This window comes from Paramormyrops kingsleyae, chromosome 1 (assembly GCF_048594095.1).
Source record: "Paramormyrops kingsleyae isolate MSU_618 chromosome 1, PKINGS_0.4, whole genome shotgun sequence".
NCBI lineage: Eukaryota > Metazoa > Chordata > Actinopteri > Osteoglossiformes > Mormyridae > Paramormyrops > Paramormyrops kingsleyae.
In genome coordinates, this window is record NC_132797.1 from 3,244,331 (window position 1) to 3,270,748 (window position 26,418).

The following is a 26,418-nucleotide window of genomic DNA, read 5'->3' on the forward strand; positions in this document are numbered from 1 at the left end:
CGCCCGCACAGGGGCCACATGCTGCCAATATATCATTCATACATTCAACAAGTACACAAAAGGCCAAGAGGCTGGGGTTCGGCGCTTCAGATACGGCAGAAACTCACTGCAGTCGCAGAAGTACCAGCTGCCGTGGACCTGAGTGTGACCACAGAGCCGTTCCAGTGTTGGAGGGGTGCTGGACTGACGGCTGGCTTTCAACAGCAAACAGATGCTCCCGCGGGGAGTAAAACACAGGTAAATCTCTCTAGATGCAGTAAAGACAGGCTGTGTGTCCTGCTTGATGGCTCGGGCCGTTCCACACGCATGCACACAGGCAGGCAGCTCCGCCACATTCACTTCCACTCACTCGGCGTGCGGTAAAAGCCACGGTGGGGCCGTATGCCGCAGAGCTCCGGCTCCTCACTTCCCCATGGACTGTTCACACGCCCTGCTTGCCGCTGTGATCCCTGGGCGACCCGGCACACATCCCCTGCTGCCTGTTGGGCAAAAAGGGACGGAAAAGAGCCTCAATCTCTGATCATATGAAACTTCTGGTGGATCATCTACGGGTTGGACTAGCATCTGCTGAATAAACTCTGGCAAAAAGAGTGCGGTGGCTCCCCTTACCCAGGGTGAAGGTAGTGTTCAGGCACCACGCTTCTCTGGGGGACCATCATGCCCTGGAAGTGGCCCCCAGCTTGAGGGTGTCTGTATGGGGCCATGCGAGACTGACCACCAGGATAAGGCAGGTGCTGGGGGCGCTGTAGGGCCTCCATCAGGTGCGGGTGGGGTCGCTGAGGGGCATAGTGACCACCGGGATATGGGTGGGCTGAATAGGGAGGGTGAGACATCATGTGGGGGGGTGGGGCGCCGCCCTGCTGCATACCAGGATGCATGGCACGGGGGTCGTACAGGAAGCCAGGGGCGCAGGGGGGCTGGCCGGATCGACCTCGGGCCATGGCGGTGTGGCTGTCCAGGTCCAGGATCTCCTTGGGGCTCTCGGATCGGTCGGGGCCTCCTTCCACGCGAGCCACTTTCACCGGGCTGCCGGACTCCCGGCTGTTTGCCGGGCCCTCAGGCCGGGGGCCCTCAGGCCGGGGGCTTGGGGAAAGCAAGGAGCCCCCCGCACCCTCCGGGGACATGCCGCTGTCCTTAACGTGCCCGGGGCCATTTGGGGCGGCGCCGGCGGAGACGTAGGCGTTGGAGGGCACGGGGTGGCAAGGCTGGTAGGGGGCAGCGTGCCACTCCTCTGATGGGAAGCCACCCCGGGCCTGGGGGTAGTAGTGCGTCTGCTGGTACGGTGGGAACATATTGGAGTTCCCTTGGTGGCTGGAGGCGGCCATGTGGTAGGGATACGTCGCCCCCTGCCGGTGATATGAAGGATACTGGGCAGGGCCAGTGTGGGGGTTCAGAGTCTGCTGTAGGGGCTGGCTGGGGAAAGCCTGGTGGTTTGACGCGGGCAGCGACCGTCCGACGGGCAGGCGGTACTGTGCATGGGGGGTACTGCCCATGCCAAACTGGACCATGGCCCCATTTTCCTGCCCTTGGGGGTGGGGGGGCATGTGAGATGCTGCTGGCCCTCGGGGGCCATGTGGGGGCCTGCCCTGGCCAGGATGCTGCATCTCTGGGCTGAAAGTGGGCTGTTCGTAGTGGCCATTGGGGGGTGCCGGTGACCTCATCATGGCTGGGCCGGTGTGCTGCTGAGGGACAGGGCTGCCGTTTGGGGTCTCCCCTGGCCTCCTGTCCCCGGGGGGCCGCGGAGCAGCATGGCCCGGGGCCGTGGGTGGGCGTCCGGCATGCGGCAGGTTTCGAGCCGCACCATGACGAGGTGCATTCTGGGATGCCTGGTGGTGGGGAGGCTGTGCCACGCGGTTCCCCTCCCTGTCACACGTTTCTGTGCCCTGGGGGTGTCCCGGCGCCGGCTCTCCCTTCCCCCGCTCTTGCTGCCTGTTCACGTCCGGGCCAGACGGGCTCTGAAGGCCCCCGCCGGATTGGTCAGGGTGCTCTGTGGGGCTCGGGACGGACCGGCGCTCCTGCTTGGCCGGCACTGGTCCCACTCGGGCCGGCTGGATGGCCGCCGGGGGCTCGACGGGGGTCACACCTGGCAAGATTTGGGGCACAGAAAGCAAATGGAAACTTTCCCATTGTTTTGGAAGAAGAAAACATGCCCCCCCCCCAAAACAGACGGACACCGTTCAGCTCATGAATATTCCACCAGCCTCTCGCTGTGAAAATAATTAGTGTGCGATACAGGCGGCTCGCTCGCTCCAAGGGCTGCGTTTCCCCCACGCAGCTGCCCCCTCCCCCGACTTACCTTTGGGCACGGGGTCCAGGTCGTTGGCAGAGCGGCCGTCGCCTCCACTGTCCCCGGAGAGGCTATGCTGCCGCATTTCGAGTGGAGGCAAGTTGGGGTGCAGGCCGGGGGCTGGGGTTGCCTGCGGGGGCTGCTGTGGAAGGGGCTGGCGGGGGGAGCCGGCAGGGGGGGCCCTCGAGGAGGCAGACAGCTGCTGAAGGGCGATCATTTCCGGGCTTTCCAGCATGGATGCCAACAGGGGGCGCGATTCGTGGGGTGGCCCGGGGGGGCGCTGTGACAGAGGCCCTGGGGAGTGGGCAGGAGGCATCCGATATGGCCCATTGAGGGCAGGGTACCTGGACGGCTGCTCTGGCCATGGTTTGAGGGGCCGGCCCACCCCAGAGGCAAAGGGCAGCTGGGGGGGCAGGTTGCCCTGGTCCTCATTAGCTGGGCCACTCGGCCGCTCGTGTCCCTGGCCGCCCATCCCAGACCACACCGGGGGCATCCCCTCCACAGGGGGGCAGAAGCGATTGAATGAGTTATGCTGTGGTGGGACATCTGGACCTGGGTAGCGGCTTCCCCCGGCATGCACAACCTGGCCCTCGGGACGACGATGCGCCGGGTGCAAGCTGCCCTCCTGTGACGGGCTACAGAGACCCCCTGACTGCAGAGCCATCGGCCGAGGACCCAGCGAAGGGCCATGAGTGGGACCCATGTAGGAATGGGGCGGCTGGTGCTGCGGAGGCAGCGGCCGGGGCTTGGCATCCATGGGGAAGCGGGGGCCGAGGTGCTGCTCCTGTCCAGCTGGGTGCTGAAAGAGCCAGACGGGGGGGATGAGCAACTTGGGGCCAAAGAGGTGAGCCAGCTCCCTGGCCCCGCCCACAGACGCCCACGACACCCCTACCTGCACGCTGAAGCTGGGGAGGTGCCACGAGCTTGGCCCCCCAGGCCCGAACCTCACCAGGCCTTCTGGTCTGAACCCTCCAGGTTGCGGGTCTGGCGGTCTCTGCCCGCGGAACATGAAGCGCTGGCCAGACGGCTGCTGGAGCTGCTGCTTCATGGAGCAGGGCAAGAGGAAGAGCCACCAGGTATGGATCATCATCATCATCACCATCATCAGCACCATGCATGCCACCAAGCAACCCACCACAAGGTGGCACCATCAGCCTGCCTGCAGTCTTTCCATTATTGTGCCAAACCACATAATTTGGATATAAAAAAAATGTCAGGGACAGACCTAAAAAAAAACAAAACAACTTTAACCAATTCTCTGGCTAATGTGTCATTTTTAACCCGCCCCCCCCCCCCCAGTGCCTTGCTATAGTTTCCTGTGACAGCATAACTGTGACAGTCCCCATGAGCCCCACACGGGAGGTGACAATGGCACCTACCATCTGTGCTGGACGAAGGGAGTTGGGCCCGACCTGAGCTCTAGGACACGGCTGTCCCGCCGGGAAAGGTGGACCTCTCAGGGGCCCATTGGACCATGGAGAGGTGGGGGGTGGTGGGCTGGATTTCTGCCGGTGTTCCTCCTGAGGGGGGCCCCCTTTCCCGCTCTGGGAGTCTCGCCGGCGCCGGGCCGGCTTCTCAGTGGCACGGACCAGGCTGTCGAGTCCGGTCTGTCCCCCTGAGCGCTGCACCCGGCTCCTCCGGCGTTCCCTCCGCTCCTTGTCCTCACTGCTGATATGGAACTCTTCGTCCGTGTCTCCCTCCTCCGAGGGGAAGTGCTTGAGCAGGGCCTTGGTGAAGCACCGCTCCAGGGATTCAGCCATCATGGTGTATTCTAGGAAACAAGAAGGGGCGGAGCTAATGTCTATGCACGTGTGTGTGTGTGTGTGTGTGTGTATGTATATATACACCCATGAGACTGTTAGACAAAAAGCAGAGCTCCTTCACTATGTTACACACACAGAAACACACAGGCCTTCGTTTCTTCAGCATATGTATATCACTGAACAGGTCAGGGGGCCCCATGGTGACCTCTGACCCCCATACCCCTCCCCTGAGAAGGCCCTCAGACGGATGGCTGGCTCCACAGAGGCTCCTTAGAGGGACCGGGCAGGAATGCCTCTCAGCAGAGCCCCCACCAAGCCTGGCCCCAGTTCACAGGACCATCTACTCGCTCTCCATTAATCAAAGTCACATGGCCTACAGACCCACGTTCCACAGAGACCTTTAACCCAAGCAAGCTCCCCTCATCTGCCCAAGGCCTCTTACTGAAGGACATGAATTTCCTACATACGTCTGAGGTCTCCCAGTCCATGGCTCAGAGTCCACACTGGGGCCAGAACTTTCCCACCATGACCAGTAAACCACAGAACCGAGTGCAGCGAGTCTTACCGCTGTCCTCCCCGTTATATTCCTGGCAGTTCTCAAACATCAGCTTTACGTCGGACACGAACTCGTCCTTGGCGATGTACTCGCCCTCGTTGAGCTTCTTCTCGATGGTGGAAAGGTCCATTGGGCTCTGCACACAACAAGCAGTGTTTCTCTCCAATAAGGACCACTGGCTACTTTATTCATGTCTCCTAGGTTTGTGCGGGCTGTGGCCAGTCTCTCACACTTACCTGGATGATCTCGTGATAGTTAGGGGCGTAGGAGTCGTCCACGGGCTCCATGAAGGGCCACGCGTCTTTGTGTGCCTTCAGAGCCTCCAGTACTAGAGACCAATCAGAAATTAAGGTGAATCCCTCACCCAATGAACACCAGGTTAAGATGTCACATGGATACATCACCAATATTACACAGGCTTCTGGCGTACCTTTGTACAATGCTGTGTAATCGTCGTCGATTTCATAGCTAAAAGGCAGAAGAAGAAAGATGGAACAAAAAAAAAAAATGTAGTAAACCAGATGCCACATTCATTGATATCCCTACTGACAAACCCCAAATGTGGACATTAACAGCACAGGGAACTAGGGGAGGTTCGAGTTTTAATTTAAAACCTGATTTTTATCCGACAACCCAGGTTAGAAGCTCAGATCAACATTAGTCAGTGGCTGATTTCTGGGGTTAAATGAGAACCAGCAACGTAGTTGCAGGTCACCAGGACTTGCTATTACAGTGGTAACGGGTACCACAGCTATGATGGGGGATGGGGGTCATATGGATTTATGCGGGGGGGGGGGGGGCGGGGCGGTGTCATGTAGATTTGTGGATTACAGTGGTAACCATAGCCACGGCAACATAGCGAGCCCAGGCAGGAGACTGGCGGAGAGCCCTTACAACTCCTTGGTGCGCCGTGCCCGACGGATGGGCGAGTGCGACTCCAGATGGAGCAACTCTGGAGGCAGCTCCTTGCCCTGGGACAGCAGCCAGGACTTCTCCTCCCGCTGCTTCCGTCGACGGGCGCGCTCTGCGGACGGGACACAGGATAACGTCATTGGAGGTGAATGACAGGGCGTAGGGCCACCGTCCATGACACACTGATAATGGCACTTATACGCAGTCGCCTTTTATCCAACCCTGACAAGTGGCTTTGGGCATAAGCATCTCTACAGAAGGACCAGGGTGGACCATCTCACTTTCCCTACAGAACTTGCTGCCGGAACCCAAAGTCAGGCCTCACCTTCACACCAAATAAGCATGGCTAAGGGTGCATCCAAAATGGCATACTTACACAGCACATACTGAATTTCATGAGAGGCCTGCTACTCATCCACTAACGTAGTACATACTGTATGTACGCATGTGAATAATATGCATGCACTCAGACTCACTGCTGTGGCCACTTTGCATATTACCTGGCGTGGATGTAGCTTGACCCCAGCAAAAAAAAACCCATGAGCAACTTCTGTAACAGGGTATTGTTTTCTACTTAAATTTGTACAGAGATTGCATTTCCTCCATCTCGACAAAAATTTGAGCAAGTGACCAGTGATAATTTCGTTGACGAAATATTTTCGTTATAATTTTCGTCAACGACAAATTTTCACTGACGAAAACGAGACGATAACTAAATAAAAATTAAGTGATGATGACGAAAACTAAAATAAAAATATATTGACATTTTCGTTAACTAATAAAAACGAGACGAAAATGTGAGTGAGGGACGTTTTTGGAAATGATCCAATCAGAATTAATCTTGGTGCGTGGCGCGGTGAGACGCACACGCACATTTGGAAAATTAAGATACTGATTCACCTTGCGACGTGAGATGCGACAGTACATCTTGCATACATTGGTGGGTGTCTGTCTGACTTAAACTAAAATGACATGGCAATGGCTGGGAGAAAAAGAAGAGATGATATATGGAATAATTTCACGTTTGATGTCAAGACAAACAAGACCTTGTGTAAACCGTGTGGAGCGGAAATCGCTGGTAAAAATACAACAAATCTAAAGCGACATCTGCAAGGTAATTTTTTCAGGTCATGCAGTATTTGCAATGGCATTACTGCCAAATACAGTTTTTCTTTTAAATAATTTGGAGTTGCACTTTTGCTTTACAGAATGAAGAATGTCATATGCAAGTTCTAAACAATGCATATCTAATTTTTGGTTTTTATGGAAAGACGATATTCCACATATTTAATGAGACTTGGCTTTATTTAATTTTAAGTTAGAATATTTTGTATATTACCACGGTTTAACTAAATTACATTTAAATTAAACCCAATATATTTTAGTCAACTAAATCTACAGTAGATTTAGTCGACTAAAATCTTATGCTTTTTAGTCGACTAAAACTAGACTAAAACTAAAACAAAACAGATGACTAAAATATGACTAAAACTAAAATTGCATTTTAGTCAAAAGACTGACTAAAACTAAGTTGAAATCTGCTGTCAAAATTAACACTGCAAGTGACAATCTTCATTTCTAGTTGCTGCACCATCGGCTGTACACTTCGGAATTTTGCAGAATGTAGGATGTCGCCTGGTTACCATTCATGTACTGTCTCGTCTATACTGAGCATTTGCCAGAATGTAGTATGTTATCCGTGTACCGTTCATGTACCGTCTCATCCAGACTGTGGATTTGGATATGCTGCACTTTGCATACTATACTTTGCCTACTACTTAGCAAGCAAGTATGTGATTTTGGATGTACCTTAACTCTACATGAGGTAGAGGGGCCAAAATGCCTTATTTGAAGCGCCTTGATCTAGTGGGGGGGGTATTCCCTAGGATCCAAAGGGCCTCCAGAGCTCAAACCTTACCCTCCACGGCTTTGACCCGCTCCAGCTCTTCACGCTCCCGCTCCTCCTGCACCATCCTCTCCTCCTCCTTGCGCTGCTCGGCCAGCAGAGCCTGGCGATCCGCGTCATCCTCCTTCCGCTTGTGCTGATCTGCCCGCTCGGTGGCTGTCTGGTCCTCCTGGGACACATGTATGCACATGTCAGTGCCCATGTCTCCTAGCACCACCTCCTCCACTGCAGGGGGCCAGTAGGAGGCTTCCTCTCACCTCCTCCTTGTGGGTCACATGTTTTGCTGGCAGCCGGTGGGAGCTGTGCAGGGGTGTGGAATCTAGCCGTTTTTCTCGCTGCTCCTTCTCCTGCAATGCAGGAGCAGCTCAGGGTCACGCACACAGGGCAGACCATACCATTCCAGCATGACCTGGGGAGCTTGTGGGGGTCATACCCCTGGGGACAAACCCGGCACATGCGGCCAAAGGCTTAATTATAGTGATTATCTCCTAAAGCACTTGGAGGGGAGTCAAAGGCCGTGCAGTTATTATACTGACACATATCATTTAAAAAAAGCTGTTATTTAAGCACAGTCCATTTACCAAACCACTGAATTTTGACTGGAGTAGGCATATTTCCACCACTGTACACCGACCTCAGGCTCGATGTGTAGAATGAACCAATAACTTCAGAAAGAGGGGAGTTCACTCTACGCTACTGAGGGTTGTACGCATGACATGTTCTCCCACCACAGACTCCTATGCATGAGAACTGGAACATGATGCCACCACTTCTCTCGAAGGGAATACAGCAGGCCTGCTAATCACACGGCCAAGCCTAACCATCTCAATGTTCCTGAAGGTTCTACAGGAGAACATCAACTATAAGGTGCCTCAAGCATTCCTGGGCCCACATAACCCAAGAGATAATGGAACCTGAGAGTTCCGGAAAGACACAGGCAGCCATGGGACCGTGCCCACTTCAAATGCGTGGCGTCACGGTTGGCTGTTGCAAGCTGCACCTTGTGATCGATCATGCTGCTGATCTCCGGCAGGAAGTTCTGGCTGATGATGCGGTAGAGGTGCCGGTCCTGGGGAGAGGACTTGTCCTTGATGCTGTCGGCCAACTTGACCCATTGCTCCTCTGTGTCACACACCAGAGACCAAGCACCTCGCTCACGCTCTACAGGAGAGAGTCAGGATAATCAGCACGTGGCACCACCATCACAAATGGTAACCCCAACGGTTCTTCCCTTTTGTCAACGACCATTAGGGTTCCACCCCATACACCCCTAAACCTACATAAAATGAAACTGCTACATAAAAATTATTAATAAGGAACCTCAACAAGGAAAGCATGAGGCATTTGACTAACCGGAGCCAAGCCGCAGAGGGTCCACCCCGTTCTCCTCCACCACAGCTTTCAGTTCACTGAGGACGAGAAGGCACACTGCACACTGAGTCGCCACGCCGCCTACGCTTCCTGGACACTAAGCTTCCTTGACGTTCAGCTCCGATTTGAACATTAAGAAGTGCAGACAGACATGTTGCGAGTCAAGGTCCCAAAGTATGATTTGGAGAAGCGTTTATAAGCTACGCTATATATCAAAAGTATGTGGACACTTCTATTAATCAGAGGAATTACAGTATTTAGTCACATCCATTGCTGAGAAAGGTGTGTGTTTCTTTACCCAGTACCACATTCTCCTACAGCAAACATATACAACAGAATGGTTCAACAGTAGAGGTGAGTGATTTTCCACTTGGCAACATCATCAGACGGCATCTTTCCAGCAAGTCAGTTCACCACATTTCTGTCCTGTTAGAGCTGCCCTGGTCAACCGCAAGGGAAGTGATTGTGAAGGTCAGAAATCTGGGAGCAAGTTCAGTTACGAAGCGGTTGGACATACATGACGGACCTGATCACCCAACAGCAACACCCAACCTGAATGGCAGCAAATGCCACCACCAATGTTCCAACATCTAACGGAAGGTCTTCATAGGGGTGATTATAGCAACAAAGGGCCAACCAACATTATATTAATATCCTGAGTTTTGGAATGAGATGTTGCACAAGCTGGTGTCCACATACTTTTGGCCATATAGTGTACAATGTTTCAGGGCATCTGTCCAGCAAGGCATTACCTCAGACGTTTCTCTTCCTCCAGCTTCTTCTTCTTCGGTGGTCTTCCTCTCTTCCTCTTCTCCGGCACCCTGACCTCAGGTACCTCGCTGTTGAGGTATGACAGCCAGTCATCAATCACCTTATCAGAATACCTTGATACAAATCATGGATTCAGTATCAGAGGCGATGTCCGATAGCAGTGCTCTCTACTCTACTTCTCCACCCCAAGGCGCGGCCTCCGTACCAGAGTTCACCCGGCTTTGGTTTAACCGGCTCCTCCTTGTACATGCGTGTGCCATAGAAATACCAGTAGAGGGCACCACTTCCATCCTGCCCCAGTGGCTCAACCCGCAAGCTGTCTGCATCCAGGCCCTGGGAGAAGAGTAAAGAAAAAGACTGAACTTCAAAATCACAGACTAGTCCGTTGGAACATTTTGTTGCTGTCTGATGAAAACTGAATATATCCACTTTTTGTCATTTATGACTTTTTGTTGTTTTTTTTACTATAAATGAAATATTACCAATGAGCAGATGTTTTATTAAGCCATCAGTTTAACTAGCATTTATGTTTGTACTAGTTAACACTTGTATTCATGATGGTAAGGATCATAAGGGTTACTTCATATTGCTAATCTTAACATAACATTGATAGCTAGCTCGCGTAATTGTTAACTATGAATACAAAGCGAGATTAATTTGTATCTTGTTTGGCTTGCTGACAATACATATAGGTCCATTTAAAGCATTAAGCAGATCACTGATTGCTGTGTAAAGATAGGTTTCTATTTGTGGTGACAATGGTGTCTAAGTACGTTGTTTTAGGTTTATTTTAGAAAGCAGTTTTTGCTCAAAAAATAAAGGATTTTAGGAGATGTTCTTCCTTGGAAAGCGATGATATGAGAAAGCTTCACATGTGTACCAGTAGAATTCAAAGGAGGGCTGGAGGACAGGTTCGTGTGAACCAATATACATGTGTATACCCACAGCAGCAAGATGCACACCAATATCTTCAGGATAGATAAATGTGTTTCAATCACATTAGTATTCCATTCTGACCAAAAAGTTTAATAATTATGTTTTAAGAGAATGTTCACAAGCACATCACAGCTCTCTTATAACCTCACCATTTTACCTGGGGAGTCATTTACCACCCTGACCCTGCACTGCCCCCACAGGAAGTCCACATTCACTTATGTCGCTCTTTGGGCACCTTGAGCAGGTCGAAGACGTCGGCCGCATCCAGCCGGTAGTCGCACAGTCGGTGGAGCAGCTCCACCTGCGTGCGAGTCGGCAGGGTCTCAAAGGGGCCCAGCCGTAGGGGGTTGGGCTTCCCCTCTTCCAGCTCCCAGCGGTAGTTGATGATGTCATCGAGGTAACTGCTAAACGCTTGGGGTCTGAGGGGAGCAAGAACAGAGAGCTAAGCCGTGCGTCAAATGGCCAGAGGAGGAGAGGAGTAACTGGGGCACCAATACGGGCCACACAGCGAAACACAGCCCAAGTCAACGTGATTTTGCAGAAAGGGTTTTCTAGAAATACCCAGAACTCCTCTAAGTGTCTACGACCTACAACAAAATGGACGCCTTCTCTTGTTTCTGAGAGAAAATCCATCAGAGCAAACTGGTTTTTAACATCACCGTGGGACCATTAATGTTGAGCCATCCACTGGGTGGGACACACAACACATTCATTTGCAAATGGCGCCCTTTCAAGGTATTTGTTTTAGAAAACACACATTATGTGTGAGTTCCTTTGGCGCCTTTGTGGAAGCCTAATAAAAGTCTAATTTATGCTGCCATACTGTAGAGGTTCCTTGCAATGCGGCGAGAGCCGTTTCTTTCGTACTGGGTCAGGGCCCATTATTGGTTGGCTGTGGGTCGGGTAATTGTGCTGGTTCCAGGTCAGCCCGGCCTGATTCATTCGGACCCGCAAAGACCTTCAGTTCTTGCTCAAATGCACAGAAACAAGGGCTCGGGGCAGGGGTTAGTACAAGCGCGAGGGTTAGGGGCGAGCAGGGGGGGGGGCAGTGGGGCAGAGAGAATGGCTTATTTTGAAAGAGCAGCGTGCATTCTCACAGCTGCGCCCCCCCCACCCCCATCCCCCAGCTCTTCTCTGACTGGGCGTTTAACGCGTGCGGATGAAAGAAGCGTCTCCTGAATGGGCAGGGGAACCTCTGCTACGTCGGGAATGCCAGCAGCTGTCTGACCCAATAAAGTGTCCTGCCCAAAACGCAGAGACCAGACCCCCACCCTGCTTCCACAGGACTGGGAACACTGTGTGGACACCTGAGCCACACAGTGGTATTCTGAACCAATCTGATCTTCAGGATATTAGCCACACACATCCTGGCCACCAGAACCCAGAATAAAAAAATGCAGCAGAGTTTTGAAGCTTCCCGCAAGCGTTGAGGTAAAGGCTTAACACCTATAGTCGTTTCCTGGACCTCGTAGTCAAGCTTCAGTGTAGAACAAAAAGAGGTGTTGGGGAGAAGAGCAGGATGAAAGAGCGTGAGAGTGTGTCAGATGCCGGCACAGACTGGCCAGCTGGGGAGGGCAGAGACCGGTGGGGGGGGGCAGCTCACGTGATGTCTGTGCGCTGATAGCAGCCCTGCAGCAGCGAGGCGATCAGTTCAGCCAGGAATTCGCCGTCCTGCTTCAGCAGTGCCTCCTCCAGCTCCTGCGAGGACAGAAGAGAGCAGAGGTGGCGTGAAATGGGGGATGGAGAGAGTCCCAGAGAGAGGAGAGACAAGCACATCTGTTAAAAGGCAGACCGACACCCCGCTGGGAGCGGCAGCTGAAAAGGGCACAGTGAAAGTGCCGGAGGAGTGACGAGCTCTCTCTCAGCTCTCCTGCAGGGGGCGCATTTCCCAGGACCCTCAGCTCATCGCATGTTTACTGTCATTCGGAGCTGAAGCTGTGACAGACTGGGAGCTCATCCCCCCCCCCCAAAGAAGCTTTGCATCAGCTCACCTCACCCAGCCTGCAGCCTACGCACCCAAAACATGGGTCAATACAGATCCGGCGCTTCTATCAATTTTATCAAACCCTAAATGTCAAGCACATACACAATGAACCCAGAAGGGGACGCCTTCATTCAGTAGGCATTCATGTCGGTGTGCACGGCTCAAGTTCAGCATTGTGTGGCCCCCATTCAGCGTTTATGAAGCGTTAATAAGTCGGCAAGTATCCCCCCACCCCCGATGACGGAGCAGAGGCGTGGCAGTCACCAAGACCCTGCCACCCCCCCCATTCTCACAACTACCTGCTGCTCTCTGGCAAGGAACAGCCTCTCCACTGGTGCTGAAATACACCCAAACCTTCAGCTGTATACTAGCGACACGCAGGAACACTTGGGTATTTTGGAAACAAGTACTGCCTCTCCCACCTCCCCCCCCCCCCCCCCAAAGCTGCTCACCGTACAGGCTACTGGCTAGCGAGGGAGGCCCGGATACAGGAAGTGGCGGTCACTGGGATAACAATAGGCCAGCATGATCACACACAGCCGCTCACAAACAGAATTTCGGCTCTTAGAACTGGCCGTTGACAAATGTACAGCCCACAGTTTTACCCCCATTCTGACGACTGGAGACACACATACACAGACTAGGTTTGTGCAGTAAATACTACTGTGGAACTCCAGTGGATACACATCATGACAACGCTAACAGACTCTAGACCAGTTTGACTATAAAAAATGTTAGGGTGCCCATCTTTGGATCTATAGCTGATAAGAGGCACAGAATATGATGTATGAGGAGAATGGGAGGCAAGGCAAAACTAGCACTAATGGCGTTTTTCCACTAGCATCCAGGAACCGAGCCGTACCCAAGCCGTACTGTGGAGAGACACTAGTTACAGTGCAGTTCCAGCGTGCTTCGGTTTTCCACTGCAGAGGGATTGGCTCAGTAAAGGCATCGCCAGGTTTGGAGAGCCACAGCGACATAAAACCGAAGAGGTGCTTATTTACTGTTCAGATGGTGTTTATCATGGATTTACTATGTGCTAATTTCCACTAGCATGTCTGCTACAATAGCCGCGTTATATTAGCATCAAACGCTATCTGAATTAGCATTCAGCATCCATTGCATTACGAATCCATTCCTTTTAGCTGTTCAAGAAAACTTTTTAATTAGGTAGTCGGAGTTTTTGGGAATGCACCGGTACATCATGATATGATACTATTAATAAAGAGTAATAGAATATGCCTTCAAAATGATCCATGCATATTGACGGAGATCAATGGTATATCCCACCAATCAGATGGTGGTGACACAACCAGCTCGATTTGCTCATGCTTTTGACCCTGCTAGTAAGCAGCACCATGTCAGCGCGGGGACAGCTCAGGTACAATAATTTACAGTGGTAAACGGTCAGTACAGTTCAGGTATAGCGTGGTTCTTGGTGACCGTGGAAAAGTGCCATTACATGGTTCATCAGCAATTCTTCAAAACCAGAGAAAGGAGCTTCCACTACTCTTATAGAGTGAAGTCTCTGATCTGCTTCTTTCTGCAGCCCCTTGCCACTAGATCAAACACCGTTACCCCGTTTCCACAGGCGGTGCCAGAGATCTGGAACTGGTTCCATTGTATTTCCACTGCAAAAAACTGGCCATGGGCCAAAAAAAAAAAAAAAAAGAGTCTAGCATGGTACCACAGAAAAGACTGGAACCAAAACATCAGGTCCACATCTTCCAGATAGCTGGAAAACTCAATCCACAACCGATAAAGTTTAGTCCAATACCGGTGCTGGCAGTGACAGCTTGCCAGCTTAGCAAAGGAACGTTACATTGATCATTTTCCACAGAATAAACAATCTGTTAGCTAGAGTTAATTATGAATTATAACCATGTCCGAAACAGATCAAAATAAATAAATAAAAAATTCATATTCGTGAACCTTGATTTTACTCTCACTTGCACCTACGGAACATTTCTGTTCCGTTCTTTTCTAAAACTGGTGGAAATGCAGGAAGGTTATCAAAAGACACCAAACAAGAACCAGCCCAGCACCATCTCAGTGTTGGTGGAAACAGGGTATAAGAGCACACTGGGAGTGTCTGGGTTTCTGAAAAAGGTCTGAGGGATGCTGTCACAGCCCAGCTTCCTCTTCCCCAGGACACCAATTACACCGGCCGTCGCATATCGGTTCCCAAAGCACACGGCAGCCCGTCCGTCCATGAGCGTAATCAGCACTTTGATTAGACTTCAAACCCAGCACCGGAAGGGGGAAATAAGTGTGAGAATTAAGAGCAGGCAGGCCACCTTTGATATGCTGCTCAGCTGCTGAAGAGTGTGTGTGTGTATGAGTGTGTGTGTGTGTCTGTGTGTGTGTGTGTATGTGTGTTCCACAGATATAAACTTTAAGCAGCACACTGTCAGAACAAACAGGCCCACCTCCTCACTGGCTCCTATGAGCCGGAACCTCCATCTCTGCAAGCTGAACAGGCTCTCAGCACCTGTGGTTGTGTGTGTGGCCTTGCCGACTGCCTGGATGCCCCAGAACACCTCCACACAGGAAACACTCATGGTTTGTGCCGTCAACGTTGTGCGGCTGCACCTGGGACATCTGGATAATATTCTGGAGGCGACAGGTTTTCTACACTAAAATATAAATATGAAAAATGTAAACATACAACCATAATGCCATCGTCCTAAACTACAGAGCTGTTTTTAAAATACTTAAGCGGACATATCTCACATGTGGATACCTTCGTGGGGACTTTCCCAACAGCTCACAGTTTAACGTGATTCCCAACCTCCAACAAAACTGCAGAAAAAGATAAAACTGGGAAAAGTTTTGGTGCTTCGCGATAAAAGAAACGTGAGAAGTGGAAGAAGGCGTTTTGTTTCATGGTGCTGTTCCCACAATGCCTTTAAGCAGTCACCGCATCTGTAACATTTACTCACTTCCCCCCCATTTCCCCCCCAAACAAAAGACAGCGAGACATGCACACACAACGCACACTGAGGCATGGCCTTCAAACCCCTGCAGCACAGCCTCCACACCCCTCCCAAGGGGTGATCATAAACCCAACACCGAGCCACGGTAACAACCTCCACACAACCTGGCGTCCCCTGAGCCTCTGGCACTCCGCGGCACCGGCGAGGGACGCTGCATGTGAAGATAAGCAGATGCAGACTGACAGGCGAGCACCACAAGCTCGGCCACATGGCAGCCATATCCGAGTCCAATTCCAACGGAAGCCATTGTTAGAGGCCAGAGCAGGAGGATAAACAAAGTGCTCCTCGCGCCTATCGCCAGCCCCAGAGCAAGGCTGACCCGAGATCAGCACTCCCAGGGCTCAGCAGAGGCACAGGACCAACACATTTGGCAAAGAGGGGGAGGGGTGTCAGGGCTCATGTGGGGGCCACACTCTCCCACCACTGGGCTTGGAACAACAACCCCACCCCCCCTTCCTCTAACTCAGCTCCTCGGGGCCTCTTCAACATCAACTGACAGCTGAAGAAAAACAACAGGGATCTCCGTCCTGGGGGGACCCCACCCCACCCCAGGCCAGGGCAAAACCAAAACCAGACCTGGAGTAGCAGCAAGTCAACACAAATGCTTCTGGGTTCTAGCTACCAGGATGAAACAAAGAGGTGTGCCTAACCCTGAGAGCGCGAAGTGAGCTCTATCCCTATCCTAATACCCCTTAATCATAGATCTACACCAAGGATGACAGTAGAGCAAAGGCCCTACTGCATCATCAACTGTGCACCAGTAGGGATAAATATTAGTAAAAGCATGTAGACCCTGTATCGTGCAATTACGGGCAAACCTATAGAACAGAGGAATCTGCTGCTGATGATAAATGTGCTAAAGCACATTGTAATCTGAGCGAGTGATCTTCCCACCTGAACATTTCATCAAGTTTCTGAGGGTGGCAGGTCAAGACAGAACAGCTACAGTGAGCTACAAACCCCCGGGACACCAATGGGGACCGCCCCCCAAGAAATGTGCACCTCCTGTCAGAGGTCCTGGTAGCTACGGAGACCAGCTCCTGAGAAACGTGCACCTCCCTTTAGAGGTCCCGGGACCTGTGGGGACCCACTCCCATGAAACGTGCACCTCCCGCTAGACGTCCTGGGACCTGGCGGGGACCCACTCCCATGAAACGTGCACCTCCCGCTAGACATCCTGGGACCTGGTGGGGACCCACTCCCATGAAACGTGCACCTCCCTCTAAACGTCCTGGGACCTGGCGGGGACCCACTCCCATAAAACGTGCACCTCCCGCTAGACGTCCTGGGACCTGGTGGGGACCCACTCCCATGAAACATGCACCTCCCTCTAAACGTCCTGGGACCTGGTGGGGACCCACTCCCATGAAACGTGCACCTCCCGCTAGACATCCTGGGACCTGGTGGGGACCCACTCCCATGAAACGTGCACCTCCCGCTAGACGTCCTGGGACCTGGTGGGGACCCACTCCCATGAAACATGCACCTCCCGCTAGACGTCCTGGGACCTGGTGGGGACCCACTCCCATGAAACGTGCACCTCCCGCTAGACGTCCTGGGACCTGGTGGGGACCCACTCCCATGAAACGTGCACCTCCCGCTAGACGTCCTGGGACCTGGTGGGGACCCACTCCCATGAAACGTGCACCTCCCGCTAGATGTCCTGGGACCTGGTGGGGACCCACTCCCATGAAACGTGCACCTCCCGCTAGACGTCCTGGGACCTGGTGAGGACCCACTCCCATGAAACGTGCACCTCCCGCTAGACGTCCTGGGACCTGGTGGGGACCCACTCCCATGAAACGTGCACCTCCCGCTAGACGTCCTGGGACCTGGTGAGGACCCACTCCCATGAAACGTGCACCTCCCGCTAGACGTCCTGGGACCTGGTGGGGACCCACTCCCATGAAACGTGCACCTCCCTCTAAACGTCCTGGGACCTGGTGGGGACCCACTCCCATGAAACGTGCACCTCCCGCTAGACGTCCTGGGACCTGGTGGGGACCCACTCCCATGAAACGTGCACCTCCCTCTAAACGTCCTGGGACCTGGTGGGGACCCACTCCCATGAAACGTGCACCTCCCGCTAGACGTCCTGGGACCTGGTGGGGACCCACTCCCATGAAACGTGCACCTCCCGCTAGACGTCCTGGGACCTGGTGGGGACCCACTCCCATGAAACATGCACCTCCCGCTAGACGTGGGGTGTTTACTGAAACCTTACAGCTTCTAACTATCCGGCATCCCTCCTGCAGGCAGCGTCTATCAAGCAGGGGCCAGGGGACAATGGGGGGGGGGCCATGCAAGAGGTCCAGATAGGGCACATTCCTCAGGCCACCCGCTCCACCCTCCCCCATACCGGTACTTTCTGGAATGCCTCACAGAGAGTTTCCCCCTCACTGGCAAGGGTAGAGAGCACAGACCTGATGTGGATGTGTGTGTTTGTTGGGGGGGGGGGGGGGGTGTGGGGGGGGGAAATCGACTGACCAGGACAAGAGCACTTTAAAAGTTTCCACTGACTGCCTTCACTAGACATCTGGACATCTCTCTCTACATTCTTCCAAAACCAAGAGCCCCAGTTCAGTGGAGGGTTCAATCGGGAGTCAGACCCCAGAAGCCTCTTTAGGAGGGGGAAGGGGGTATCCCAGTGTCAGGGCCAGGTGCACGCATGTGTGGAGGTGTCCACATGTCAATGGGCAGCATGTGAAGACCATCAAGAGGCTGAGTCCCCCTCACCCCCAGGGAGAAGCTGAACACAGGCCCAGCAGACGATACAGAGCTCAGAGCACGGTGGCTAGCGGACCCAAGCAGGCCATGAGCAAACTGGCTTCCGCTGCAGTAGCCGAGCCGGACAGCCTCTCTCAGAGTGATCAGTGCTTCACAGGAGCCGCTATGCAGAGGTTAGACTCCTGAGACCTTTCGGCAATCAAGCTGCCTTGGCGAAACCGGTCAAACCGCCTGGAGACAAAAAGCCGAATTTGGCTCCAGGTAAAATTAATAGACGTCCCATGAGGAGCGAACAGTGTGTGGACCAGCTGAGATAATGGCCGGCATGCGGCACACATGGTCAGTTTGTCTGTCCCACCACATCGGGCCAAAGTTACGAGTCAGGCTGGGGCCATACCCCAGAGGACATTTTGCCAGGCCATCAGGTGACACGTGCACCATGGAAACAAGGCGGGGGGGGGGTGGCTAAGCGGATCCGCACGGGGGCCCAGCTGGCTCGTCTGAAGGGACCCGCGGGGGGGTGAGCAGGAAGGTGGGCTGCCACAGGCCGAGGGCCTGGCCAACGGCTCCCAGAGCTCCCAGAGCTCCCCGCCAGCCCAGAGCGCTAAAAGGATTTTACAGAGCCACTGATGTTCCCCCACAAAAGACCAGCTTCCCCGGAACAGATGAGCCGATCAGCTCCAGTTCTTTGTTCCTGCTGTGCTGCACACCCCCCCCAGTCACGCACACACACCCCATTCCTCCCACACTCCCCAAGCCGGTGCCTCCAGCTCCCCCCGGGCCCGTGGGGTGACATTCCTGTCGGTTGCCACGCCGGCTGAGGGAGCCGTAGTCCTTCCCCTTACCTGCTCCGAACAGGTTATTGCATCACATGCATAAACAAAACAGCCCTTCCTCCCCAATCGGTGACTCCTCAGCAAACAGAAGTTCGCTCCAGTCTGGCTCTACCCAACGCCGCACCAATAAAACAGCCTTGTTACATTTCTGGCTTCTGAGCGGCCATATTGAAACGAGGACGAAGACGTTTTGGCCAAAGTAATAATGGATCAACACTTAACTACAGGGATGGGAGTTAAGTAGGTTTAGCCGCAGGCCGGCCTTCTCCCCGACTCCCGCCGCACCGCTGATATGCGGGACAATCTGAATCCCTGGGAGTGGGGGGGGCGCGGCCGCCACAGACTGGAGACGGGGAGCCGCGGGGAGCTCCAACAATGGAGGGGGCGGGGGGGCAGAGTTGGGACAAACCCCAGCTCACGGCCAGCCCCTCACCCACTCCCCACCCCACCCTGCCAAACCATCTGATGCACGTACCGCTGTGCGCACTTGTCAGTCAGGCCTGCAGGGGGGGTGGGGGGGGGGGGGGCGAGGGTGCTAGGATAGAGCTGAGTGTTTGGGAAAGATGGCAAGGACACACGTGAGTGACTGTGCATAATCGGGAAACATTAGCAGGCAGCGGGAACGTGTGAATGTGTGTGTACATGCGGGCTTCTGTGTGCGTGTTTGTTTGCATGTGTGAGTTCAGCTGTGCGGGTTCATGCGTGCAGGTTTGTTTGTGTGTTTGTGTGTGTGTGTGTGTGTGTGTGTGAATTTCTTTACATGTGTGTGTTTGTACTTGTGGATTTCTGTGTGCACGTGTGTGTTTGCGTCTGGGATTCTATGTGTGTGTTTGTACGTACCTGTGGGTGTGTTTGTGCATGTGTGATAGTGCTTGGGCACAAACCAGTGAAATGTGTGCAAACTCAGTATATGCAGGTGTCACGTAGGCAAGATACCAGGCACCTGCCAGGGGGGGGCGCCGGCAGAGCGGTTCCACAGCTGGGCCGCATAGCTGAGCACCTGCACGCATGCGTGAGTGAGTGCGTGGGTGGGTGGGTGGGTGGGTGTGCATGGGCAACACAGCCGCTGCGTTCCGTGGTCGTTTGCCAGACACATGGATTCTGGGAGGGGGGAGGGGCTACCAAAGGAAGACCACATTCAGAGATATGGCCGTACGGGGGGGGTGTCTTTAGGGGCTACGGAGGGTCAGCTCACTTCCTCCCCAAACCACTGCGGCCCTCAGCCGTGGCCCCCGAGCCTGGAGGGCCGCACCCCCTCCTCTCAGAGGACGTCCTTTCCAAGTTACGGGGCAGGGTGGGGGATCTCATTTATTTAAAAATAAACCTAAATCTCGCACAGCATTAATCAGCAATACGTCAGGATGCTTATTGTTTTGAGAGGAAGCCTGTCGTCAGCTCCTCCCTCCCAAACATAATGGGGCTAAATCCCCCTTACAATCAGGAGCCATAACACCCCCCCCCCCCCAGCATAAACGCACCCTCAACCGACATCAGCGGCTAGCCAGGGCACCTCCACCCTCTGGGGAGGGGCGGGGGGAGAGAGAGCCACCATCTGCGTGTTAGTCATGGTGGTGCCAGGGCCGAGCCAGACTGGGCCTCGGGAGGGACACGGGGCACCCAGAGCTGGCACAGAGTCTGCCCCCCCCCCTGGGTGGGATGGGGGGGCAGGTCAGGCCCAAGATACAACATGGATTCACACAATGGGGAGGAGAAGGACTGGAAATTCAGAGAACAGCCCATTTTGTTGGGGTGGTGCGGGAGGGGTCCTCCTGTAGACACTTTCAGGGGGGAGTAGATGTTCTGTTCAGAGCAGAAGCGTAGGGCCTGTTGGGCCAGGAGGGGCTTTAACAGGTGCAGCAGCCGTGCCCCCCACCCCCACCCCCAGAGATTTAACGGGGACAAAAAGCAAGCGGAGTCGGTCAGGGAGAGAGCCTGTCATTCCCAGAATTCAGCGGGCCCAGGCCTGTACTGCATGTACAGCGCACTCACTGGCCCTGGGCCTCAGCCGGCTTAGGGTTTATGTGGGGGGGGGGGGTTTGGGGGCTCCAGCTTCCCCAACGCCTGGTTTACTGTGATTCAGTGAGTGAGTGTGGGAGAGAGAGCGAGCGCTGTAAGAGCGGTCACTGTCGAATAACTCTGGGCAGATGTTTAATCCGTCTCCCCTTAGATTACCCAGCGCCCCCACGTTCTACTCACACCTTGCAGATACAAGAATAACCACAGGTAAGTCAAATCCCCCCACTCCCATTCCCGCCCTCTAGATGTCATCGTGATAACAAACACACAGGCGGGTAGAGTTTAGTTAAGAGTGCCCCCCCCCCACCCCCGCACAAACTGCAGGCTTTGAGCACCCGGCACGGGCCGGGGAGTCTGGGGTCGGGCTCGCAGTGGTCCTGCATGCCGGCGGTGCGTAACAGAGCATGCTGGGCCCAGACAATGGAACCGGTTGTGGGTGGGTGGGGGGGTCGTCTTCACCCTGCGGAGCATGGGGGCTCCGGGAAAGACATTGGAGTGTAAACGGAGAACAATGTCTGAGGAGTGGATTTGTACATCGGCCAAAAGGGGTGGGGGCTATTATTGCACACCGGAACCTCAGGGACAAAGGCGGAGATAGTGGCAGCTCCGCAGTCCACATCGGGGAACCTGTCACCACTCCGCGAGGTACCAACCAATCAGAGGCTGGCTCCGCACGGAAAGGCGAGAAAGGGCGCCTCCCGCTCCCGCCAGGCAATGACCCGCCTCCCGCGCGAATCACACCCCGCTTTCCCTACGGGAAGCGTCTGGGAATGACAAGGCCGGCCCAGACCCGACAGACCCCGTGGGGAACGCAGAGACAGGAAGTGCGGGAATGCAGGGGCTATGGCCGCCAGTGCGATCTGCCCAGCGGGATGTCAGGGGGCGGCGTGGACAAACACCGGCGTCACCGCGGGATCGATACCCCAGGACAGCTGGGAAATATTTATTCAAGGTACTGGAGCCATTTGCCAGGAGGTCAAATCACCCCAAAGAACTAAAGAACTTCCCTCCCCCGAGGAAGACGACCAAATACATCACAACAAGCAGCACGGCTCATGAAGAAAAGGACTCTCTCCGGACACAAAGGGTCTGTTTTCCACAACACCAGAACCTGGCTGAGGTTTTGGCATTGGACGGGTCATAGATAGATGACCAAGTAGCGATTTGCAAGCCTTTGCTCAACAAGCCAACAACTCTACAGTATGACCCACAATCCACTAAAGCAGTGTTTGCCAATCCAGTCCTTGGGGTCCTGCAGACAGTCCATGTTTTTGCTCCCTCCCAGCCCCCAGTATGGAGCAAAAACATGGACCATCTCTGGGTCCCCAAGGACCGGGTTGGGAAACACTGCACCAAAGAAATAAACAGAATTAACATGCAGCGAATGGCAGCAAGAACCAACACCTCCTCACGACCTTCACAATGACTGGCCAACAGCTGAAGGACAACGAAGCAGATCGATAAGAGCACGCCACCTCGGGCCTCGGGCCGGGCTCGGGTCACGCGGCGCGTTATCCCCGCACACCAGCACAGCGCGTGACGCAATGTAAACAGGCCAGAACTGAGGAGCAAGGTCTCAAAGGACTCCGCCGACAACGCGCTCGCTCAAGGCAAGAGGCCTCAGTGGATGGGGTGGAGTTTCCAGGGTTACGGGGCTTCACAGCTGTCATCAAAGAGCCTTTTGGGGGTGGGGGGGGGGGGGGGGGGGGTGAGGCTCTCCAAAAAAAACCAAAAAGTCAACAAATAGTAACACAATAAACCAAAAATTATACCTCATTATTACAGCCTGTAGGTTTGAGCAAGTATTTAAGGTTCTTGCAAGATCCTAAATAAATTTCAATGGGGGGAGGAAAAGGAGGAGTGGGGGGGGGGGGGGGCTTAAGGGCCATCCCCAGCCGCTGAGGCGGTAAAGCGCATCTTCAGAAGGAGCGAGCTGGTAATTTACACTTCAGAGCGAGCGTAAGGAGAGGAGAGGCTGAGGTGTCTGGTCAGAGCCGCCTGCTTCCCCCATGTGACATTCCGCTTCCATTCGCCCGTCCCTTGTTGATCATTGACGGAGGCAATGTCCTATTGCGGTCACCTACCCCGAATCGCCTGATGGCCGCCCCCCTGCGGGGCAAATCCGATCCGCTTAGACCTGGATTTCAGCGTTATTTACTGAGCTGGCCTCCTGCTATTTACAGGACAACTATTTAGATGCATGTGCTATAAACAGCCAATCATGTGATGCTTCATTAAAATCACATGACCGAATTTAGACTAATGAAATGTGTCAGGCAAACTCCTCAGCATTGCTGAAAGACAGATCTCTTCCTCAGAGGGGACTGAGCTTGCCAGAAAGCCCCCCCCACCCCCCCTTCATGCCTGCCAGCACGTGGATCTCCCCCGTAATAAAAGAAAATTCTCCGCTGTTTTCCCACTACATCAATCGCGCCTCAGCGACAGTGATGAATGTGTCAAAGGCACCAGCAGGGGCCCGGCGCTGACTCAGGCGAGCCCCCCACTGCCTGCTTTTTAATGGTGAAGCAGTGTCATCCTTTTAAGTGTCTGTAACCCCCCCACCCCCAGAGAACATCAGTCTAAAAGCAGGTTTTCAGAGGGCCTGTGTTAACTTCTCCTGTGCGTGTGCGTGCCTGTGTGCGTATGTGTGTGTGTGTGTCATGTGACCCACAGTCAGAAACATGGTTATGTCCAAAACAAAATGACCACTCAGGCTTCCCACAAACGCCACGGCTGACGAGTCAGAGCCTGTAAAAACCTGCCCGAGATCAGATTTCCAACCAAGCGGTCAAAAGGAAGCATGAAAAGTCAGCAGAGAATGGAAACACACAGCTTTACAGCATCTTATGAAATCTGAGATAATGGGGAAATCACTTACAGACTGTTTTAATAAAACCAATCCTCGGTGCACATACTCCCAGGCTCCCGTCAATCATAAAGACCACCAGGTGACTGTAGCCGCATAATTACCCAGAGTAGTAATTTAGCTTTATGATTACATTTGCGTGGGTTTTAATGAGGTTTTTATGAAATTAAAGGACAGAGGAGGACAAGCAGGGAGATACATCAGCTGTTCGCCGAACCGTCGTAGTGACGGACGGACAACTTCACATGATGGAAACGTCTGTGCCTCAGCACTGAGTAAGCGGCCAGGCATTCCTACTTAGCGGATAAAAGGTTATGCTTTACAGCCTTTACACACCCAGATGTGTCGGAATGTGCCTTACTGTCGTCACCCCCAATTATCAGTTCATTGGCGTTATCCTCCAGGACGGGACTTTAAAATACTACAGCCCTCTGTAAGGTCAAGTTATACTCATGCCATTGATTAATACCTTATAGCCAGGTGGGGAAAGTGCTTTTTTTCGTGCATTTTGAGATTGTGATCCTGGCAAAAGTGCCGTTTTATAAATAAGGTGTTAGACGAGACGCTGGCAGACTTAACTTCAGCGCCGTTACCGCGTAATGGGAGCAGCCCGTGTTGTTTGCTTACGGCCAAAAGAGGCAAAAGAGGCGTATTTTTGACAAAGTGGCAATGTAAACAAGGCTGACAGTGATAAATGACGGCATTCAATTTGCTGTGAACGTTGCGTGTCACCTTGGATGAGCGAGCCTACTAATCAGATTAAGATAATCCTGGAACCAGGTCCCTTAAAGCGCGTTCACGAGTTTTATCAGTTAAATAAGTCTTTATCGGGGGCGACAGAAGACGACACGGCGGGAAAGCAAACCATCGTGAAAAACATGATGTTCCCCCATCCCCCACTAGCCCGGACAACAAAGTTAAAACAGCTACCTGTGCGTTTAATTCGGCATATCAATATGTAGGCAGACCTGGATCGCTGCCGATTTCCATCTTAACAAAAGCCGACGCTGCAAAGATCTAGCAAGCTTATTAACAAAGCAAAGGACTTCCAACTTCTCCCAAACTGAAAAAAACAGCCTGTGGTCGCGCCCCCTCCCCTCACCCCAATAACAAAGAGGAGGAATGGGCTGTTTGGGGGGGGGGGGTGTTGATGCATGATGTTGACCTTAATCATTTTTCCCCTGTCCCATTACTCTTAGAAAGATCAAACAAGCTCAATTTCTCTAACAGAGTTCGTTTCAGGCAAAGCAATCCGGGATAATTGCCTGGTTAAACTTCCAACAGCGATATACCGGATTCATAATGATGACTTTAATATAGGACGCGCAGAAGCATGATGAATTACACAAGTTATTTGCACATAAATAATACCACGCGTGTCATCCCGGCTCCAATAAACCCTTTCCGACATCTGAACTTAGTTCAGCCTTAAATAAATTACAGCAGATTAAATAATGGAAGTCAAAGTACGCCTTGGATGAACGTGACGGCGTATATTTTAACCATGAATGTAACAAAGCCGAACTGGGGCATATAGACGGGCAACAATAAAATGCCTCCCTGTTGTGAACTTGAATTTTCTTCCCCTTAAATTACAAGGAAACTAGCGACTTTCTAGGAAATAACAGACAAGCGGCCGCCGATCGCTTTCCATTCTCCGGCAGTAAATAACTGCGAGATAAACGAAAACATTTGTCTGTCCGGCGTGACGGAATAACAAACAATTCGGCTTTAATATCCTGACAAAGTGCTGAGATGTGAACGCAACATATAGGGCTGCCGATCGCGGGGTAAATATTTTGCCAGTTTGCTCATGACGTTAAACAAAAACAGCAATGAACAAAAAAGGAAAACAAACGGGAGTCGCCGAAGCACATGGCCGCACCGCATCCATCAGAAGCCCTCATTAAGAAAACGCAGAAATCACGTTTCAAACGTACATGCGAAATGCCCGGTGCACCGCCCGTCTGCAAATTAATACTATCTGTACATTATGCTGCGATCGTCAGGAGACCATCATTAACTGCTTCTGGTTGGTAAAATAATTAGCCCAACTAGCTAACTATGGCTAGCAAACAATATCAGAAGTTCTAAACTGTTTAGTCGTGGGCTTGTTCACGGTTTCAGGGGCGAGTGAATAGGAGACGAGCGACGTGCATGTGTGAAGCGAAAATATCCAAAAAAAAGAGCAAATGAACACATCAAATTTACCTCGATTTCAAAGTCTGGAAGATTGAATGCTGTCCTGAACAGCGAGCAAAAGTGCGCTATGGCGGGGACTTCCCACCAAGACTGGATCTCTTCCACAGAAATTGTACATCCCTGGGACATCTTCCAACTGCAAGTGTTCTAACTTTGTCTGTCACATCAGAAGAGCGGGTCAGCATCAGCCTAACGCGCCTAACGCCGCTTAAATGTATAACTTGTTCAGATGAAACAAAGTTGCTGTTGTTGACCTTCCATCCGGCCAGTTGCCATTGCAACCCTGAGA

At 52.9% G+C, this 26,418-nt stretch overlaps 1 protein-coding gene across 2 annotated transcripts; it reads right to left on the reverse strand.

Moving 5' to 3' along the window:
* LOC111851227 (chromatin remodeling regulator CECR2-like) lies at window positions 1–26,418 on the reverse strand. Of its 2 annotated transcripts, none has more exons than XM_072716112.1 (18): window positions 26,139–26,418; window positions 12,106–12,200; window positions 10,738–10,921; window positions 9,772–9,899; window positions 9,548–9,634; window positions 8,778–8,833; window positions 8,425–8,585; window positions 7,682–7,771; window positions 7,437–7,593; window positions 5,501–5,630; window positions 5,037–5,074; window positions 4,843–4,934; window positions 4,616–4,742; window positions 3,667–4,058; window positions 3,180–3,326; window positions 2,297–3,086; window positions 610–2,083; window positions 1–479 (listed from the first exon to the last, which is right to left on the reverse strand). In XM_072716112.1, exons 1-18 carry the CDS (start codon window positions 26,256–26,258, stop codon window positions 422–424), a joined length of 4,326 nt encoding a protein of 1,441 aa, XP_072572213.1. In that variant the 5' UTR covers window positions 26,259–26,418; the 3' UTR covers window positions 1–421. The 2 variants fall into 2 exon arrangements, with proteins under 2 accessions (XP_072572213.1, XP_072572181.1); XM_072716080.1 differs by having other exon boundaries at window positions 3,180–3,329.

Coding starts and splice junctions, on each gene's coding strand:
- LOC111851227 (XM_072716080.1), bottom strand. CDS start 26,258: ATGTCCCAGGGATGTACAATTTCTGTGGAAGAGATCCAGTCTTGGTGG. Junction 7,594..7,681: donor ATGTGACCCACAAGGAGGAG/GTGAGAGGAAGC, acceptor CATGTGTCCCAG/GAGGACCAGACAGCCACCGA. Junction 4,059..4,615: donor ATATAACGGGGAGGACAGCG/GTAAGACTCGCT, acceptor CTTGTTTCCTAG/AATACACCATGATGGCTGAA.